Here is a 23,092-nt window from a genome sequence, read left to right on the forward strand (position 1 = left end):
AAATTTATATATATATATATATATTTCTGGTTAAAAAAGAGAAAGTAGTATTTGTAGAAAAATTTAGGGGAAGGCTGATCTCATGCAGTGAGACACCATGCCTAATAAATGAAACTTTTCAACATTAATCTGATTTATTATCCAGACTTAAAACAACGATTCTTCCAGTTCCAATTTTACACTGGAGAATAGCATCTTGACATTAAAAAAAAGAAATAAGCAAGTCATGGAAACTAATAAAAACAAAGATTTGAAAACTACTCTATATTAATCTAGAAAATATGCTTAAGATATGAGTCAACTGAGAATAACAGAGCAGCATCTGAAATATCTTAACCCAGAATTGTTGGAAAGGAAAAAGATAATAGAAAGCAAATTAAATGGGAAAAATTCTCCTCGGACTCATATATTAAAGATAGGGCGGTTTCTTCAGCAACCTACTGACTTTTCTGGGCTCATGGCAAGTGTATAGTTGCCAAAAGGAAACCTCCCCACTGATGACTCAGACATTCCATTTTCCTTTACTATCTCTCATTAGTCACCCTTCTCTGAACTCTTTTCTATCAACATCTACCAAATGCCCACCACTGCTTTTTTCAAGTTTCTTCTAATGAAATCCTCACTCATGTTTTTCTTTCTTCCATTTTTCCTTCCAAATGACTTTCAAGTTTTGATATGAATCTCTAACATGTCTGTACGGTATCCCTTTTGCCACACTCGTGATCCAGTATGTGTCACAGAGGTTAAGAAGAATGGCTTTCGTTTGGGTCTCAGCTCTGCCACTAATTAGTTACATGACAGTGTAACTATCCTCTCTTCCCCACTTCCCTTATTGTAAAGTGGTAAGGGCTTAATGATATTACCTATAATTTTAAGAGTAGACGTGACATTTGCTGAGTATATTAAATGACAAGGGTATATTTTAAGTGCTTCTTACTGTAAATGCATTTAATGGTCAAAATAATTCTGACTTAATGATTACTCCCATTTTATAGATAAGGAAACTAAAACTCAATAAAATTAAGTAATTTGCCCTTCATACAGCTGGTAAATGTTAGAATTAGACCTGGAAATCAGGTTACTCAAAAGTCTGTGCTCTTTCCATTATTTTATGCTACCCTAAAATAGACTTTTAAAAGTTTTCATCACTGAAATAAAGCTAGCGGGATGTTTGATATCCATATTATGTCTAAGTTTTTAAAATCCTTTTTCTATTACATCTAGGAGAGTATTTCAGAAATATTGTTTTTCATTTTCTTAATGAGCATTGCTCTGACAATTGTTGAATAAATCTGAGTTCATAAAATCAAGTGTTAAAATGGTAAAAATGCAGTGATTTGCTGTGTAGTTGCCATTTACTGTAATATGATGTCTGTCTATTCAATTTATGAACCCATGCTATAACAGGATGTTTTAGCAGCTACAAAAATGTGCCTTTAAGAAATCTAATGAGGATGGAATGGGGTGGGGAATACATAGAGAGGATCTGAATTAATATTATGGGAGTTCATGCTTACAGAGATTACTTACCTCAGCTTGACTGGCAATAGTTCATACTATCTTATCACACATAATAAAATCTACTATTCAGAAATTTTATGACTCTAAAATAGAAACACACTTCCTATGAAAACTTTTCTGTTCTCTCATAACTTCTAGACTCCTTAGGACTTCCTCAATCCCCTCCCATTTATACAACTTCTTTTAAAGGAAGCTTAACAAACAAAACAATTTAACAATCAACATAAAACACATTTCCTGTCCATTCCCCTTGCAAAAGATGCCAGAGAGCCTCCTGTGAAATAGTCAACTAAAACTGTAACAAAATCTGAAATTCTGTTGCACAACATATACAGGTATTCTCTATTCCTTGAAATTATTAGCATATTTTAAAATATGAGCTTTAAAAATAGTATGAACAGCAAAATATTATGTTGCACCACTCATTTGTATTATATCTTTAAAACTTAAAGATATTCGCAGGCTATAAAACTCACCAAAAAAAGGTCCAGAAAATAAATTGCATAAGGATTAATATGAATTTAAAAACAATGTTAATGTGGACAGAATAAAATTTTTAAAAAACTTGATAAAATGATGCTTAAATTTATTTAAAAGAATGCATGAGAAAAATAATAATTTTTTAAACAAGAGTAGTGAAGGAGGGTATTAAATTATATTATTGTAATTTAATAATTAAAACTACATGGTACTGATAAAGGAAAAGATTCTATTGATCGGGAGAGTCCAGAAACAAGTCCAAGTACAATGAGAGTTTAGTATATAAACATGCCTCTTCAACTCAGTAGAGAAAAGACTCATGACTCAATAGTGATGTTGGGACAAGAGAATCATTATTTGGGGAAAATAATACCACTTAGGAAAAATATAATATTCACTATTTAAGAAAAAAAAATACTTCATACCTTACATCAAAACAAATTCCAAAGAGACTAAATTTTGGAGTATAAAAAAATCTATACAAATACTAAAAGAACATATAGGCTTATTTGTGAGGAATAACCTCCATGCACAATACCTAAGTTAAGGAAATTTTTAAAAATACTGTTGGATTTGTTTATATAAACATTTAAAATTATATAGGGGGAAAAACCCTGTAAAATTAAAATACAACAAACTGGGAAAATATTTACAACAAGTGGCAGATTAAAAAATCCTTAATATCTGATAATATCTATAAATCAAGAGAAAAAAGATACCTGCTCCTCTAGAAATGAAGACAGAGGATATTGCTTTGGAATGCTAGTTGAACCCCCAAATCCATTCTCTCTCCCTTCTATAGTAATAGATTTTTAGCTGCACATGGCCACCCAGGTATATTTTACAGCTTCTCTTGCAGTTAGGTGTGACCGTGGAACTTAAATTCTTATAAAAGAATGTGAGCTGAAATAATGTGTGCAACTTCTTTTTCACTTGTGTATTAGCAAATTATTTGCCTTTAATTTTTCCTTTGTTCTTTCTTCCTTACTAGGGAGCTAATCCAGTTTTGTCAATCCTGGTAAGGATAACATTTTGAAATTATGGAACATGATGCAGAAACTGGTTCTCAAAATTACTATGGTGATCAGAACTACCTGATCAGCTGGGATTACTTACCTATTATGTGAGAGAGAAATAAATTCGTATCTTATTTAGACCATTATATGTTTGGGTCTCTTGTGCCAGCTACTTAGCCTATGTCCTAACAGAATAAAAGAGAAACTGCCACAAAAAGGAAATATTAGTAGCTAACTAATGTGTAAAAAGACAATCACCTTATGCCACAGCATGGATGGACCTGGAGATTATTATACTAAGTGAAATAAGCCAGTCAGAGAAAGACAAATACCATATGATCTCACTTATATGTGGAATCTAGTGAACAAAATAAACTGAAGAACAAAATAGAAACAGAGGCATGGATACATGGAATAGACTGACAGCTGTCAGAGGGGAGGTATAGGAGCCTGCAAAAAGACATGTAAATAAGAATGATTATCACAGCCCTAACCGGTTTGGGTCAGTGGATAGAGCGCCGGCCTGCAGACTGAAAGGTCCCAGGTTCGATTCCGGTCAAGGGCATGTACCTCGGTTGCGGGCACATCCCCAGTAGGAGGTGTGCAGGAGGCAGCTGATCGATGTTTCTCTCTCATCGATGTTTCTAACTCTCTATCCCTCTCCCTTCCTCTCTGTAAAAAATCAATAAAATATATTTTTTAAAAAAAGAATGATTATCACAAGGATGTATAGAAAACAAACAAAAAAACTGGAACCAAGGTGGGCTAAAGTAAATAAATTATGGTACCTCCATACAGTGGCATGCTATGAAGCACTAAAAATGATGATTTGGTAGACAAATCATCTTTTATCATGGAGGCAGACCTCTTAACACAGAAGATAAAAATTAGCTTGTGCTCTGGGAAAGCATATATTTTTTTTTAAATGACACATTATAGTTTGGTAAAAAAGACATAAAATTTATGATCTCAACTCTATCATAAGAATCAAATTAATATTATGATTTTATCATTATGTTGTAAAGTGCTTTGTTAAATTGAATCAGATTTGATCAACAATAAAACTATTTGTAAAATTAAACTTTAGTTTTATTAGCAGAACCTTGACTGCTTTAAGTTGTCAATCTACCACATGGTCCCTGGCAGTGTAGTTCTTATCAAACTTTTCTCCTGAAATAACTTTTAATACCAGAGGAAACAAAGTATTTACTCCCCAAAGATCCTGAAGAAGCCAAAAGCCCCCAAATTTTTAGAATTCTTGTGTTTTATTTTAAAAATTCATGCACATTAGACATTCTACTCTTTATGTGACTTTTTGTTTTACTATCATACAATTATGTTTTAAATTACCTTTTAATTTAATTAGTTAATATGGTCCTCCAAAATCAGCATTGTAGAAAATATGGCACATTAATCCCGTGGCCCTTTTAGCTGCCAAGTATGTATATAATAAAAAGAATATAAGCTCTAACTTTGCTAACTACTTGTCAAATAACTAGGCAAGTTATTTAACCTAATTAAGGATCCTTTTACTCGTCTGTTTGATGAAGGTGACAATGTCTAAGTGTAGGATCTTTATGTAAAGCAGAGTAATTTTTACAAAGTATACATATTTGTTAAATTTTTGTTTTACAGTATAACAAACATTTTATTTACATTTTACCTTGTTTTTACTTATGACATGAGCATGATGCATTTAAACAGTCAATTCCTATTCTACCAGCTTTCACTTTCTTTAGCAAATAAATTAATACCTGTAATTGTGCTTTCCTTAGCTGCTGACCGGTAATTTGAGCTTTTTGTTGCATCATATTTTCAATTCGTTGGTTTACTTGCTTTTCTTTCTTGAGCTCATTTCCATAAAATCTGGACCCCTATGTAGGAAAGCAAAGCAAAGCATAAGACAAATGTCTGAAGGAAAGCATCACTGTAGTGTAACCTGGAGGCTAAGAGTAAGAGAGCATCAGCATGATTAAATTCAAAACTTAGCTCAACTATTTCTAGCTAAGCGAACCTAAAATTAATCTTTCTGTGTCTCAGTTTCTTTATCTGTAAAATGAATTTATACTTACCTAAATGATAGAATTGTTGTGAGGCAGTACTAAGCACAGTATAAACCAAGATGAGTACGTATCTGCACTCAAAAAATAACAATGTGTCCCTAGACAGAATCCTTAGGTCATATCCAAGCCTTAGTCAGATGGATCATCAGTTACCTCCTTCACTTTTACTTTAAAAGTATTTTTAAAAATTTAATGTTAGTCGTTAAAGAAAATAACTTTCAGAAAATTACCTATCATCCTATCACTGAACATAATAGCTATCTATTCATCAGGCTGATAGACATCTGGATTATTTTTACTTTTTGGTTATTATAAATAATGTTGCAATGAATATATGTGTACATGTTTTGTGGGTAGACATGTTTTCATTTCCCTTAGATATGTACCTAGGAGTGAAATCTGTGTCATATGGTAACTCCACGCTAAACCTTTTGAGGAACTGTCAGATTATTTTCCAAAGTGGCTGAATCATTTTACAATCCCACCAGCAATGTGTGAGAGTTCCAATTTCTCCACATCCATGTCTGCCTTATTTATTATAGCCATTCTAGGCTATAATAGTGTGAATGGCATAATTTTTTTTTTAGTTTGTTCTGGAATTTTTAAATAAAATTTATCTTTATTGTTGGAAGTATTACATATGTCCCTCCCCCCCCCCCAATTAACCCCTCCTCCTCAATCCCACGCCCTCCCCAGGCCTTCACTGCACTATTATCTGTGTCCATGGGTTATCCACACATACATATAAATTCTTTGGTTAATCTCTGCCCTCCCCTTCCCTCTGAGAATCATCAGGTGTATGCTTCCATGTCTATGGATATATTTTGTTTGTCAATTTATTTTGTTCATTAGATTCCACATATAAGTGAAATCATGTGATATTTGTCTTTCTCTGAATGGCTTATTTTACTTAGTATAATTATTTCCAGGTCCCTCTATGTTGTCTCAAAGGTAAGAGATCCTTTTTTTATATATACAGCTGCATAGTATTCCATTGTGTAAAGCTACCACCGCTTTTTTATCCATTCATCTACTGATGGGTACTTGGACTGTTTCCAGATCTTAGCTATTGTAAATAATGCTGCTATGAACACAGGGATGCATATATCCTTTTTGATTGGTGTTTCAGGCTTCTTAGGATATATTCCTATAAGTGGGATCACCAGGTCAAATGGTAGTCCCATTTTTAATTTTTAAAAATCTTTATTGTAACTTTAATTTGCATTTTCCCAATGACTAATATAATCCAGTGGGACAGGAAAAAGGATGGCAGATCAGTAGAAAAAGGATGGATTATTTAATAAGTGGTTCTGGGACACAGAGAAGAGAGAGATCTGATAGGGACGTCTAAGATAACTGTAATATTCTATCTCTCAACCTGAAAACCAGGTTTATTGCTTTTTTAAAAATTGTATGATGAAAATTTCTACTAAGTCTCAAACAGAAAAATTGAGAGATTAGTACAATGAACAGATGTACAAAATTATCATTGATATTTAACAACTGTTAACATTTTGTCATATTACCTTGATTGATTTTTTAAGTGACCTGTTGTAAACTAAATTACAGATATAATGACATTTAGCTAGTCCATAGAGTATTACATTATGCATCTTTAAAAATAAGGCTATTTTACCCTAGCTGGTTTGGCTCAGTGGATAGAGCATCGGCCTGTGGACTGAAGGGTCCCAGGTCGATTCTGGTCAAGGGCACATGCCTGGGTTGTGGGCTTGATTCCCGGTAGGGGGCATGCAGGAGGCAACCAATCCATGATTCTCTTTCATCACTGATGTTTCTATCTCTCTCTCCCTCTTCCTTCCTCTCTGAAATCAATAAAAATATATTTAAAAAAGAAAAAACAATAAGGCTATTTCCCCACATAATCATAACATTTTTATAACTAATAAAGTGAACAATAATTCCTTAATATTATCTAGTATCCATTCCATCTTCAAATTCACCTATGTATTTGTTTAAGCAGGATCCAATCAGAGTTCATATGTTATATCTGCTTATTTCATCTCATAATCTTTTTAACTTTCAAAATTGTATCTACATTTTATATACTAAAATTATTTTTCCCTCAACTTTTTATTTTGGAATCTATAAACCTTTAAAAGTTGAAAAAAAAATAGTACAATGATCACTATATGTCCTCTTCCAGATACAGCATTTGTTAATCTCCTGCAATATTTGGTTTCTTCCCAACATTTGGTGGCGTGCATGCGCGCGCACACACACCTTTTCTCCCTATTTCTTCCTAAACCATTAGAAGTAAATTGCTGTGAATATCAGCATGCATTTCCTAAGAATGAGGCTATTCTCTTTTTATACCTACTGCATGGATATTCATAATCCTATATAATAAAAGACTAATATGCAAATCGACCAAACAGTGGAATGACCGGTTGCTATGACGCACACTGACCATCAGGGGACAGACATTCAACGCAGGAACTGCCCCCTGGTGGTCAGTGTGCTCCCATAGGGGGAGCGCTGCTCAGCCAGAAGCCCTGAGCCAGGCTCACGGCTGGTGAGCGCAGTAGCAGTGGCGGGAGCATCTCCTACCTCCACGGCAGTCGGACATCCCCCAAGGGCTCCCAGACTGCTAAAGGGCACAGGCTGGCCTGAGAGACCACCCTCCCCCGCCCCAGTGCCCAAATTTCGTGCACTGGGCCTCTAGAATATAGATGAAACCAAAAAAGGTGGTATGAAGAAAATCTATTAAAGAATTCTTTCAGCCTTATACGGTTTGGCTCAGTGGGTAGAGTGTTGTCCTGGGTTTGATTCTAGTCAAGGGCTTGTACCTCAGTTGCAGGTTCCTGGGCCCTGTTCAGGGAGGGTGCAGGAGGCAACCAATCGATGTGTCTCTCTCACATTGATATTTCTGTCTCTCCTTCTCCCTTCCACTCTCTCTAAAAATCAATGGAAAAATATCCTCATGTGAGCATTAACAACAACAAAAAAAGAATTCTTTCATGGTCTTGGAGAAGCCATATATAGTTGACTGATTCAATATAAAAAGAAGCAAACATAAATCTTCTGCTCAGGAGAAACTACCATGAGCAAAATCTGTGCAAAGGCTAAGAGGCAGTTCATATAAAAAGAAATACAAATAGCTTTTAGACATATGAAAGATGCACAATTTCACTTTTCATAAGAGAAATACAAATACTATACTATGTTACCATAGACTGGTAAATCCAAAAGTTTAGTAACACACAGTGTGGACACATTGTGGCAAGATAATACATACCCTCATATATTAATAGTGGAAATGTAAATTGATACAACCACAATGGAGGGCTACTGGGCAATTCATAAAAATTGCACATGCTGTATCCGTTTGTGCTATCTGCATTTGCTGGAACAATTCCACTTCTTGGAATCTCCCCTATAGTTACATTTGCACATATGTAAAGTTATGAAATACAAGGTTATTCATTGCAGTACTGGTAAAAACAAAAGACTAGAAATGACATATGTCCACCACTAAATTTATATTTCTGACTGGTTCAATAAATTATATTATATCCACATGTAGCATAAAGACCAATGAATATCTTTAATTACTTACACAGAAAGACCTCCAAGTTATATTAACCGAAACAAAATAAAAAACACAACAATCACAATATTCTCCTCCTGGGGTTAAAAAAAAGGGCAAAAAAATACATGCATGATATTTTGCTTTTACATGCATATTATGTATATGTGAAGTAGAAAACGGGATGGCAAGAACAACTGAATAGAAAGAAGATTATTCCATGCCCATTCGTAGCCTAACAATGTTATATATTAAAATTATAATAAAAAGGATGTTTAAAATTTACTGATTATCATTTAAACGGAAAGTATAAAAGTTACTATATTAAAGACATTGAAAGAAACAAGAAACATACCTTTGTGGCTTCCATTATAATTTTGTTTATTTTCTCTTTATCTAATCCTTCCATCCCAGCTTTATTATCGTTAAGTCCCATCCTAAGAAGGAGATCATCTTTGTAACTGTCATTCTTCTCCTTTGTGCTGTCCATGGTGTAGACTTAATGTTAAAATGGCTTCTTTTATTACCTGAGAAAGCATACAAAATAAAAACTGCTTTCAAGCATGATGTGGGAGGGGGAGGTAGACACTAAAGTAAACGATATGAATCAGCAAACAAATAAAAGTGATGGTAAGAATGTTTAGCTATTGAGAAATTATCATTATGCAGCTTTTAAAATTACTATTCCAATATTATAGTACTCTTGGAGGGGAACAAGGAAGTAACATTTCCTGCAAGCTCTGTGCCAGTCACTATGCTCGGTGCTTTACACTTGAACCTCACACGGGAGCCCTGAGAGGTTATTACCCCCAATATAAAGAGGAAAGAAACGTGAGACTTAGAACATGTCTACTGACACACACTTGCTAATAAGTGACAACATCTGTGTTGAAATCCAGGCCTGAGTTTCACACACGTTTTTCCCATATTAATACACTCTATAGGAAATAAATACATAACAACACTTCCTCTACTAAACATGTTTAATTAATAGCACTTTTTAGGTGCTGTATGAAGAGCTTTATTCTTATGGCAGTGAAAAAATAATAATCTATTCACTTTCAGGAAATTATTACATTTTACAATGTTTTATCACTTCCAAGGTTAAGAAAAATCTTTTCAAGTAATAATTCTTTAATATTTTTATATAGTTTTTATAATTTACCTTCACATACATTAGCTTTAAAAACTATTTATAATAACCATGCAAAGTAGAATTGGTTATTCTCATGTTAGAGAAAAGAATTCAGAATATCGGGAAGGTTAAAGGAATTGCCTATTATAATTCTGCTAATAAGCAAAGTAACTGTGATTTGAATCCAAGTCTTTTTCAAGTCTAATGAAGCTATCATAGCAAATGGGTTTTTTGTGTGTGCTGAGAACTTTTAAGATCTCTTAGCAACTTTCCAATATGCAAGATAGTATTATTAACTATAGTCACCATGCTGTACATTGCATCCCAAGAACTTAATTCATTTTATAACTGGAATTTTTTACCATTTGACCACCTTCACCCATTTTGTTCCTCCCTCCCAACCACTAATCTGTTCTTTGTATCTATGACTTCAGTGTGTGTGTTTTTAAAAATTCTGCATATAAATGAAATCACATAGTGTGTGTCTTTTTTTATCTGACTTATTTCACTTGGCATAATGCTTATAAGAGGACCTTATATCAATGTTGCTTCCATTTTTGGCACCAGCAAAGAATGAAAAAAATACGAAAGGAAATTTAAATACTGTGATTATTAGAGATAGTTCCATTAGAAAACAAATAGTGTACATCACAGTAGTTCTCAAACTTTGCTGTACATTAGCCACCTGGAGAAATTCTAAAACTCTTGATGCCTAGGTCATATTCCATACCAAATAAATCAGAAGGTCTGGGAGTAGGAACAAATAACAATATTTTTAAGAGGTGCTAATTCCAATGTGCCCCAAAGTATAGGAACCACTGGTGATGTTTTTTCCTCAATGCCCAAGGGAATATAGATTGTTTTTCTATTTTTATCATTTGAATTTCTTCTCAACGATCACATTCAGCCTAATAGTATCTGATATTTTGCCTTATTCTTTAGTAACCCAAGTACTTGTTTTTTTCTAGTAAAACAGGTAAATGTAATCCATTCATAATTTCCCCAAACCTACTGAAGAGTGGAGAGGCTAAATGCAGACATCCTGAATTTAAGTTGCCTTGTCCTTTAAATGATGAAATGTATGAAAGGAAAAGAAACATTTAATGGATGCTTATTACTTCACATATGGTATATTATTTAGGCCAAAATCTCTAAGAAGAATTGGTTTTGGTCCTTAATTAGGTCAGCAGAACTAGGCTATCAGCAATACTGACACCAGGAAAAATTGTGATTGTTAAAGTTAGTTTTCAGCTATCATCTTGCCTTGTTGATGCCCAGTTACTAGGCAATTTATGTCCAGTTTCATGGACGTAGGCTTACTATCATCTACAGGCTATGACTTCCAGGTTTGAACTCTATTCCAAATGCATGTCTGACATCTCAAATTTAATATGTCCAAATTGATCTTCTCATATGCCTCTATCCTCCAAACAAGGCCCAGTTGCAGTCTTCCTCAACTCAGTTGAAGCCAACTCTAATCCTTTCCAATTGCTCATGCAAATAACATTGTAGCCATTCCTGACCCAGTTGTTTCTCATACACCCCATATCCAAACTGTTAGGAAATCCTGTGGGCTCAGCTTTCAAAATGTACTCTGAATTTACCACTTCTCATTATTTTCATTCAATTCTGAACTATCGTTACTATCTCTTCCCTGGATTTTTGCAATGGCCTCTTCAATAGTCCCTTGTTTCTGCTCTTCTCCTCCTATATTGAATTATCAACATAGTAGCCCAAATGATTCTTTTAAATCACAAGTTAGGTCATGTTATTCCTCTGCTAAAAACTATATAATGGCACCCCATATCACTCTAGAATAAACCCCTAATCTTTAAGAATCTGTATCCCAGTTACTTGTTACCTGTCTACCCTCATACTCCAATTTTACAACCCTATTTTCCTAAGACACTTAATGGTTAAATTGGTTTATTAATGCTTTGGGGACTTGTATTAAAATGTAAGAATATTTTGAATTTACATAATATAATGCTCGCTAGGCTCCATTAATATTCAAAAGATTCTAGTTTATATTTATCCTTTGGGAAATTAAGTTGCTTAGTTAAATTTAATTTTCTTAAATACTTCCCAAATATATCTAAATCTAAGAAAAATTATTAGAGAACAGCAATAAACAACATACTAAGTTTTGGTGTACTTGGGTCACTATCAGTTTCTTTTGGTAATCTCATTTATGTGACTGTGGAGAGCCTGCTTTTGTTTTTATTATTTAGTATTTCTGTTATTTTCAAATTTCTAAAATCCCTCATTAGTCCTAGTATCTCTATTCATCGCATTAGTGCTTACTGAATTCCTTTATCTAGAAATCCATAAATTGAAAGGGGGAGCTTCTAGCAGAGGTAATCACAAAATATCACAAAGAATGAAGATTTTCCCTATTTTTCTGGGAGGGAGATTTAATACTACTTCAAATGACTTTAGGACGGCAGCACATAAAGTCAGGGATTAGTATGGTGTTTGCTACATGATAAATTCAATCAATAGTTATTATTTAAGTTAAGCGAATTTTCAGAGCTGTGAAAAATCACTTGTGTTACTTCCTTTTCTTTAAGATAAAGAGACTATATAAGGGAAGAGAATACACTGTAAGCATCCTTGACAAAATGCCAAAGTTCACAGATCATACAGATGAATTTTGTTTCTTTTTCTTCCAAAGAAGTATTTGTCCTATGATTACTATGCACCATCACATATAAAGTCCCAAAGTCTATGAATGGATATAACTGACTTCATAAACGAAATTTTTTAAAAAATGGTCAAACATTTTTATGGCTTGTCTTTACTGAATAATCTGTTTCACTTCAACCCAGAAGCACAAACAGTAATGCATAACTCAAAGGAAAGAACTCTGGGTTCTTGTGGTTTAGCATATTGTTTAAAAGCACATTTTCTCTGGAAACATTCAAATTCTTCCCAGTCTGATTCTACCACTGACTATTCAGGCTACCACTTAAAAAATATAAGGCCAACCAATGTTTCGGGTGGTAGTAAGGATGGAAAATTAGAATTTTTCAGAAGAGATTCTAAAGAAGTTTTTGTGTGCTAGGGTTCGGCCTACCTATAAAAAAAGCACACAAAACTACATAAACAATATCACCAGCACTTAGCATATTGACCAAAGTCACCTAGAATTAATCTACCAGAAATTATACAACATATACTAACTAATAGGAGAAAGAGAAGGAATAGAGCAGGAAAGGAAAGGAGATGGGAAGAGGAGGAGGGGGAAAACTAAACTATAGAGAATTTCCTAGGTGGGGCCTGCTTCCTATTTCTAATATATTATAAATAACCAAACCAAATAATCCCCCAGAAAATCTATATAGGTTTTAAGAACAAATATTTTTAAATCCTCCAAATGTTCAAATATTTAATGTTTGAACAGATTAAGCACTGAGCACAAAATTTTAGATTGTGCTTAAATGTTCTTTTTACTATCTAAATTCAAATACAATAAAGAATACTACCCTAATTTTAAAGTAGTCATTTCCAAATTAATGTCTGACTTAAAATTTTCTTTTTTCAGTTTCTTCTAAAAAAAATTTTTAATTTTCAAGAATATAAAAAACCACAACTCAAAGATTTTAACACATTATGTTCTCTGTTTCTCTTCAGTTACTTTATACACACATGTGTGCTCACATACACTCAAGCCATATACCCACAATTCTTTTTTAAAAAATTTACTTATTTATTTTAATCCTCACCCAAGGATATTTTTTCCATTGGTTTTTAGGGAGAATGGAAGAGAGGGGGAAAGAGAAAGAGAAACACATCAATTGGCTGTCTCCTACACATGCCCCGACCAGGGCAGGAGCCAAGGAGGAGCCTGCAACCGTGGTACATGCCCTTGACTGGAATGGAACCTGGGACCCTTCAGTCCACAGGACGATACTCTATCCACTGAGCCAAACCACCTAGGGCTCCCACAATTCTCATATGATGGGAACAACTGTATTTTTAGCTTTAGCTTTTTTAAAAATTTGATTTGAGAGAGGGAGGTAGGTAGGTAGCAAGAGACAGAGAGATTTGTTGTTCAACTTATTTATGGATTAACTGTTTGCTTCTTGTATGTGCCCTGACCTGGGATCAAACCCGAAACCTTGGTGTATGGGGACAATGCTCTGACCAACTGAACTACCCAGCCAGGGATCTTTAACTTTTAATATCTTTACAAAATAAGATGTATAAAAATTTTAAAATTACTTCAGAATGGATTATTTAATTTTAAATGTGCTTGTATCACTGAGAGAAATAACTGAAATAATGTTACCCCATAGACCAGCCGTGGGCAAACTACGGCCCGCGGGCCGGATCTGGCCCGTTTGAAATGAATAAAACTAAAAAAAAAAAGACCGTACCCTTTTATGTAATGATGTTTACTTTGAATTTATATTAGTTCACACAAACACTCCATCCATGCTTTTGTTACGGCCCTCCGGTCCAGTTTAAGAACCCATTGTGGCCCTCGAGTCAAAAAGTTTGCCCACCCCTGCCATAGACCCTAAACCAAGGAGATGTAAGGTAAAAGAAAATTCAAGTTTTCACCGAGGACATAAGGTCTACTCTTTGAGAACCATAGCACATATTCTTTTCAATTGCCTTTTTCCTTTCTGTGTTTTCTATTCATGTAACTTATTCCAAAGAAGAATGAGACAGAGGCAGTAAAAAAAACAACAAAAAAAACCCCTACTCTTCTTAATCTTAGAGACATAAATTTCACTCTTATAGAATAACAAATTGAAGTTTGCTTCTTTAGTACAGAATGGAAGATATCCTGATACAAAACACATCAAATAAAGTGTTGATCCAAAGGTAAATGACCCAAAGTGAAGTTCCTATTTTGATGATGAGTTGCATATTTTGTAAAAAATCTGGTGGGTTCTTTAACAATGAAAACTTTGTTTATATTCGGACATAAACACACTCAGGACAACTGTGATAAACTAAATTTACATCTTAAGAAGTTGATTGTTTCTTGGGATGTTGATTCATTAACAAAAAGGAGTTATGCTAAGAGGTTCTTTCTTTGGGTACTAGGTCAAGCCAGCAAAAATATTTACTTACACAGAAGTGATAATAAACAGACTACTTTTGTTTTTTGTTGTTGTTTTTTTTACTTTTGTTTTAGTTTATATAGTAAAGTGCACAAAGCTTAAAGGATAGTTGAATATATATGTTTTTAGAAAAGGAAGAAAGGATTTTTCTATAGTAGTTTTGTACTGTAACAATTTTTTTAAGTTTTACAACCTCAAATGTTACCATTTTAATATAAATTATATAAGAAGCCAGAATAATATACTACGATTGGAAAATTGAGCTATTATACTTTGTATCACTATACTGTGTTGTGTCCTACAGTAGTGGAAGAAAAATATTTTTAAAATAAATTTAATAAATTGTACAGAAAGAGTTGTACAAAATATTATTTTATTTTCCTATCCTGGAAAAATGATCCTTTCAATGAATCCCCTCTGACAAACTGCTCCAGTTTTTTTTTAAAAAAAGATATATTTTTATTGATTTCAGAGAGTAAGGGAGAGGGAGAGAGAGAGAAATATCAATGATCAGAATCATTGATCAGCTGCCTCCTGCATGCCCCCTACTGGGGATCAAGCCCACAACCCTGTTCCAGTTTTTCTGAGTCCTAATCTTTGTATCATTTCTTGATCCACTGTTGATTTCTTATAGTGCCAAAAGTCTATGGCGGGAGTTTAAAGCACTTTCATAACCTAACCCTTGGCAAATAAAATCTTAAGTAAAACCTCAAACTTTTCCTTAAATCTTTGTTCTAAGAATGCTGTTGAGCTCTCCTATAATTTCTTCATATATGTTTATCACTAATGTAAAAGCATACTAATAAATACATAGCCTACAGAAAAGGGAAAGGAATGTTTGTGAGCATGGGTTAAAAAAAAAGTTGCAAAACAATGAGCTAGAATAACTTATTAAACTATCATCTGTTGCACAATAAATGATTTATGTTAACTAAACAGAACTATTAGCCCATAAAAGGAATAGTCCAGATTTACTGATATTTATTTTTTCCTTAATGAGAGCTAAGTATTCTAACTGCTTATTTTAACCTACAGACTTAATAAAGAGTTCAGTTTCAAGAGGCATTTTGATAGAGAGTAAATCATTTGTAGCCAGATAGTCCTAGATTTAAATGTAAACTCTGAAGCTTAATTAGCTGTGTCTTTGGGGGCAATTTATGTGATTTCAAGGTCTATGAAATCTTGGTCTCCTGGTCTGTAACACTTTCCAGGATTGTTGAGGATTAAATGTTTAATATGTAAGAGCCCCCTAGCACAGTAAACACACAGTAAGCATGCAACAATTTGGATTCTCTCCTCACATTCATTCTTACTTATTTCTCTAAAATGTAACTAAGACTACAGGCCTGGCTGCAAACATGAGCATATAATTGAGAAAAAATAGAAAAATCATCATTACTAAATAAGACAAAAGGAAAAAAATCACCCACCACCAACACATACAAAACGTAAGGTGTAACTTTAAGGAAGTCAGAAACAACAAATGACTGGCGCAGCTCCCATGCCTCACAACTCCCATCTCAGATCTTGTGGAACTCAGTAAACCAACAAGAGATTATTCTTCATGGCTTTTAAGGCTTTACCATCGACATGATCCTAAAATTCAAGTCAAGGTACCAAGCAGTTATATTTTAGTTTACTTCAAGTCAATGAATATATTAAGGTAACCAAATCTGACACACACATAAAGTTTCAACATTAACAGCTTATGTTGAGTTTGATCTCATAACTCTTAATTGTATGAATGCACCAACATAATGTGTTTGGCATGACTGACTTAAAAATCACATATATTACTATCTAGAATATGTATAGAAATACTTTATATTAATATAGCTTAACAAACATATGCATTTTAATGTAAAAATCAAATTAATATACTTCTAAGAATAGATCGAGTTCTCAAAGTTTTAAATTAAATCCTAGAATATACCCCAAGAAAATTTCTAGAAGTCTAGTTTAGAACATGCATTTTTAAAAAATGTAAATCCTTGCCCAATCGGCATGGCTCAGTGGTTGAGCATTGACCCATGAACCAGGAGGTCACGGTTCGATTCCCAGTCAGGGCACATGCCTGGGTTTCAGGCTCGATCCCCAGGGGGGGTGTGCAGGAGGCAAGCGATTGATGATTCTCTCTCATCATTGATCTCTCTCTCTCTCCCTCTAATCAATAAAGATATAGTTTTTAAAAATGTAAATACTTGACAAATGCTTATATTAACAGATTTTTTAAAAATATGTTTTTATTGATTTTAGAGAGGTTTTTCTTCTAGAATCTGTGAAAGAAAATAAGGCAATATTTTTTGCAGAACTTAGTACAACTAAAATACAGATTTCAGGGGAGTAATAATAGGCCACTCAGCCTTTATTTAATAAATGTATGTTGAATGAGTGAATGATGGGCACATTATTATTCAGAAAGGAATAAAATTTATGGTAACACCTCAGTTAAGTATTTTTAAATGTAATAACTACAAAAGCTAACATGAATCTTACTGTGTTTTATGTGCATTTATTCTATTTACTCTTCATAAGAGAAGAGGAAACTAAGGTGCAGATTTAGTAGGTACCTTAGATAAAGTCAGAAAAATTTGGGACTGTATTTCAGGTCTGGCTTAAAAGCCATCACACTTAATATAAATATAAAAAGGTAAAATAGAAAATGAGTGAAATCTTACCCAAAACGATGGAACTATAGTTGTTTTGTTGACTGATAATGAAAGTAACATAAAAGTGGAATGAATGGTGATAAAATATCATATGTGGTAGTACTGAAATAAAAGGCACAACTTATGTCTAAATTTAGTTTTAAATGACATCATGATTTTGAAAACTCTCTAGTCTTCAAATGACAATATGAAACAATGACAAGAAACTAAAATAAAGTTATGAAAATATGATGTTTATTCAGACTTTTCTAAAAACTGTGAACTTTTTACAGAAACATTTATAGATGAGGGCTTTTTTTAGTATCCTGGAATGTGATAAACATGGCACAGAGAAAAATATATCTGGGGATCAACTGCAAATCTGAAGGGCAATTTCTTCAATAATCATAGCATCTAAAACAGTTCATTTCTACTATGCATTGCCTTACCTAATAACAACTAAAAATCAGTAATTCAAAAAGCCCTATATTTCCATCTAAAGCAACACAGACAATAAAAGAGCAGCATTATACATAAAAAGACTTTTTTTCTGAAAATGAGAGCTTCCTAAATCTTGTCTTTGTACAAGTGAAAGTAGCAGCAAAGGTGACTTCTCTTTTACAATACTGTCAGTGGTTTCTTCCTTTCTCATGATACAATAGGAAAAACTAAATAAAAACTTTAAATATAAAATACTTATATTTAAATACTTACATTTCTCTAAAATTTTCTCTAAATTTTTTCTAAAATTTCTCTAAAGCTATGTTCTCTAAAATTAGAAAAAAATGAAACATGAAAATAAAAAACATTAAATTCCAAAGTTGGTTACTTTGCTAAAAATATGTATGATTAATGATAATTAGCATTTTCTGAAAACTTACTATATGCCAGGCAGGTACTAAATACTTAAGAAGTATTCTCTCATTTATTCCTCATGATTACCCACCAATTTAGATATTATCCCAATAAAGTATATAGTAGTAAAATACATAAGGAAATTGCTCCACTGTTTTCTAATCTCTTGTTCTTTCTCTTAAGACCATGATCTTTCAAATTGTCATTCTCCATAGGTGATAATGCCATTTTTCTCTGACTACTTTCAAGTTTTGCTCTTAATCTTTGTTTTTCAACAATTTGACCATGATGTGCCTAGGCCAGTGATGGCAAACCTTTTGAGCTCGGCGTGTCAGCATTTTGAGAAACCCTAAATTTACTCTGGTGCCGTGTCACATATAGAAATTTTTTGATATTTGCAACCATAGTAAAACAAAGATTTATATTTTTGATATTTATTTTGTATATTTAAATGCCAGTTAACAAAGAAAAATCAACCAAAAAATGAGTTCGCGTGTCACCTCTGACACGCGTGTCATAGGTTCGCCATCACTGGCCTAGGCACATCCTGTCCTTCAAAGAATGGAGCCAGACCAGGTTCCTGTATTCTCTGTGAACACTTTACTCCTGCTTCCTTTTCACCAGTCCTTTTAAAGCTTCGAAGGTTTTCTCTGTCCCTGATATGCAGCAGGGCTCCCTTCCTCATTCCCTCCTACCCTCATACTGCATATATTTTAATGTTTTCCTATTTTTCCAAAATAACCCCAATTAAGGAAGAAAACAAAGGCTTTCCAAGGCTTCAAAAATTCCCAATTCCTTTTTCAAGAATAGGACCTATAAAAAGCTGTTTAAATTATATGCCTCTTTTAATTTCTATGTGCAATATCAAGCACTATACTAATCTTAATCACAAAATAGTTTGGGTTTTCATCCCATAAAAAACTAGCAACAATCCCTAGAAAGCAGCAAGGTCTTTCTGAAGAAGGCCTTTGTCCCTGGAGTTCACCAGTATTTCTTTACTTGCACACATCTTTTCACATAACCGCTTGATCATTGATCCCCCTGACTTCACCTGGTTTCGGATGATTCCCTCAGATGGTGATTTTATAGAGTATGGTTCTACTGTGAAATGCTTGCTATCATGGGATCTACATGATAGCCATGCTTTCCTTATGTAAAAAAAAAAAAAAAAAAGAAAGAAAGGAAAATTCTGTTATTTTAGGTATTTCCAACTAACAAAAATGGCCTATTCAGATGTCCCAATGGGCAAATATTTATTATACTTTATATATGAATTTTTATATATCTACTTTTAAGGCAAAAATTTCACCATATTAAGCAAAGATAAATGAACTAGTAATTAATATATTAAACTGTACTTTGATTTTTAAGATAAGTACCTTATTTAATCAAATTATTATTTTGGAATGAATTACAATGGCTAACCCTTTTACCTGAGATAGAAGGAAATACAAACTAGTTTAGGTTTGGCTATGAAATAAAATTAAGAAGTGTAGTTTATATTAACCCTTGGTGTACCACAAGAATCTATGAAACCCAATTTTAGTTTTTCAGTTTCTTTGAGCAACTTCACTTGTAAGCATTAATGTTTCATATCTTGCTTTTTCTTTATCTTGCAAAATTTCTATATGGATCTATTTTATCATCCTAGGATTTATGTAATCATTACTCATCAATTATTTGTAAGAGTTAAGCTAAAAATAAAATAATAAAATGAAATCATAGAACCACCTAGATGGATGATCTAATAGTAAAAGAAATCATCACTATTTATCATCCTACAGTTTTATTATGTTTTGCCCACAGTATCACATCTTTGAAAGAAAGTATAAGTGAGGTATAGAGACACCATTTTTGCAGGTTTTTGTTTTTTTAGTAGTTTTTGTTCAATATAGTTGAAAGTTCTGAATTTTTCATACCAGCAAAGAGAAGACAATTGACAGAATTTCACATTACTAGACAAATCAGAAGATGAATATAGAGATTAATAGCATTCTACACTATAATGATGAAATTGACCATATAAGCAAATTCTAGACTATGAATTTTCAGATGATTCAAATATATTTTCTGACACTCAAGAATCAATGAGTAAACAATGCATATTTAAGAATAAAAAGCAAGTATGGCATTCCCATCCAATTAGTCATTCAACAGAAAGAACTTCCTCACAGAGTATTTGCAACAACTTGGAACACCCCATTTTGCTGACAGGATGTATGACAGTGTTCCTTCATCCTTTATGTTTGCACTAAAAGTTACTTAAAAGAGTTTGTAAGTAAACAAATGGTTAAGTTATATACGAAGGGAATAGGTGATGTAGAAATGAAAACGTCATTGGACTTCTAATTCCAACTGGTGTTTATAAATATAAAAATAAAAATGTTTTGCAATTACAGGGGAAGAAAATGGTTGCCTTCTCTTTAACAAGGTTATGAGATGTCCAAGTTTGCAATGTTATTGCATTTTGACAACCTAAGTGCAAGATAAAGAACCATAAGTAATGATAAGCTAGAGGTACTAAAGATGCATACTAAATCTAGAACCTTTATTTAAAGATGGATAGTTCTAGAATCATGCATAGAAGTTGATGAGCAGCTACCAGCTTTACAAGGATAGTACCTATTTTAGGGGAATATGGAATAAAATTTTGAGTTAGTATACTAAGTTCTGATTTTTTAAAAAATTTGTATTTATTGATTTGAGAAAGAGAGAGAGAGAGAGAGAGAGAGAGAGAGAGAGAGAAACATTGGTTTGTTGTTCAACTTATTTATGGATTCATTGGTTGACTCTTATATGTGCCCTGATCTGGGATCAAACCAGCAACCTTGGCATATGGAAATGATGCTCTAACCAAGTGAGCTACCTGGTGAGGTCAAGTTTCCATTTTTATTACAATTTCTAATAAAGTTGTTGTTCACTATACCTTTGTTACTTCTCAAGATTATTAATAAACTAGAGGCCCAATGCACAAAATTGGTGCAAGAGTAGGCCTTCCTTCCCCCAGCTGCCGGCACCAGCTTCCCTCTGGCACCAGCTTCCCTCTGGCACCCGGGACCTGGGCTTCCTGTCTCCAGCCACCGGCAGGTACCCAGGACCTGGGCTTCCCTCTGGCCGCCAGCAGGCACCCAGGACCCGGGCTTCCCTCACAGCCCCGGCTTTGTCCGGTCTAATTAGCACATTATGCTTTTATCATTATAGATTACTCAAAAATACGAAAAATTAAAATGATGATAAATCCCAACCACTATTTTTTCTCATATATATTGAGTTAAATCAAAATATAATTCCTGCCCAAGCTGGAGGCTTAGTTGGTTGGAACATCATCCTGTACACCAAAAGGTTGCGGATTTGATTCCCAGTTGGGGCACATACCTAGGTTGAGGGGTTTGATATCTGGTTGGGGGTGTATGGGAGACAACCAATTAATGTTTCTCTCTCTCTCTCTCTCCCCCTTCCTCTCTCTCTCACATCAATAAAAACATATCCTTAGGTGAAAATTAAAAACAGACAAACAAACAAGCAAAAATTCCTTTATCTACATTACATAAAAGAAAAACTGCAACAGGTTCCAAAGATCACTTAAATTATTTACGAGTAATTAGAACATAGATTTGCTAGCACACATATTCCACTGGTTATCATTCATAGAAAAAAACTGTGAATTGGCTACATATTATTGCAACTTAAAAATGTATATGGATGAATTTTCTTTTAGGAAAATTGTCAAACTAAAGAAAAACTATGCAACATACTAAAATATAATCTGGCTCTAACAGATGCTCAAATGTTTTAAAATATCACTGTAGTATAATTTGGGTTTAAGTCTAAAATCAATTTTACATGTATTAAAAGTATATATATATATATATATATATATATATATATATATATATGGCTAATATGCTTAGTGTCCAACCATCCAACCAGCCACTATGATGCGTACTGACCACCAGGGGGCAGACACTCAACGCAGGAGCTGCCATGATGCACACTGACCATTTACAGAGAGACAGCACCGCAGACCTGGCGTCCACAAAGCAACACTCGGCTTCCCCCAAGTGGGACACAGGCCCCGCCACCACCCCGGAGCAACACACCACCAAATCGCAGCCAATGCTGCTGAGACCCCATGGCGCAAAATGTGGTCCACAGCTCAGCCCAGCCCGGAAACGGTCCCTGTGGGCGTCGGGTAATGACTTCACGTAGCAACACCCAGCTTCCTGTCCCTAATGACTAGCCTCCTTGCAGTTTCTTCAGCCTAGTAACATGTCTTGCTTTGTAGCCAGGTGGAAACATTTTACACTTTAACCAAATGTCTGTGAAGCGTTTTCACGTGCCTCATCTCATTTGATCCTCACAGAAGTCCTGGAGTAGGTAGATAGGAGACTCAGTGGAATCCTATTTTCTTTTCATTAGCCGGAATATAGAGATTTAGAAAGTTTAGAAACTTGACCCGACTGAAAAGTAAGAAATGGTGGAACTTGAAAATGACTTCAGGTTTTCTCACTGCACAGAATATAGTCAAACACCGCTGCAGTTAAATATTTACCCTTTGTTCTCCCTGTGTGATCTATAATAATAATCTTCTTCGTGCTGATATTTACTGCTGTGTTGCTAACAATTACTTGAAAGAGAAGTTGGAGTGCTTCACTGAGCTGGAAAAAGTTTAGCTAAATCAGAAAGCAGGTCTAATTAAGCAAATTTATTCTACATATATAAAAGGCTAAGTTGACTTGAGCATGCACAATA

At 33.9% G+C, this 23,092-nt stretch overlaps 1 protein-coding gene across 5 annotated transcripts in view; it reads right to left on the minus strand.

Moving 5' to 3' along the window:
• POLK (DNA polymerase kappa) overlaps positions 1 to 23,092 on the minus strand; it is a 58,170-nt gene that overhangs the window by 28,921 nt on the left and 6,157 nt on the right. For 4 of the 5 annotated variants that reach the window (XM_023750641.1, XM_023750628.1, XM_006081318.3 and 1 more), the window contains 2 exons: positions 8,983 to 9,154; positions 4,772 to 4,891 (listed from right to left, as the gene is read on the minus strand). In XM_023750641.1, coding sequence (XP_023606409.1) covers positions 4,772 to 4,891; positions 8,983 to 9,117 — 255 coding nt within the window. In that variant the 5' untranslated portion in view covers positions 9,118 to 9,154. Of the gene's footprint in view, positions 1 to 4,771; positions 4,892 to 8,982; positions 9,155 to 17,515; positions 17,535 to 23,092 lie in introns of those variants that run through there. The other variant, XM_023750636.1, reaches the window with a different exon arrangement.

Source organism: Myotis lucifugus, unplaced genomic scaffold, assembly GCF_000147115.1.
Source record: "Myotis lucifugus unplaced genomic scaffold, Myoluc2.0 scaffold_0, whole genome shotgun sequence".
Taxonomy (NCBI): domain Eukaryota; kingdom Metazoa; phylum Chordata; class Mammalia; order Chiroptera; family Vespertilionidae; genus Myotis; species Myotis lucifugus.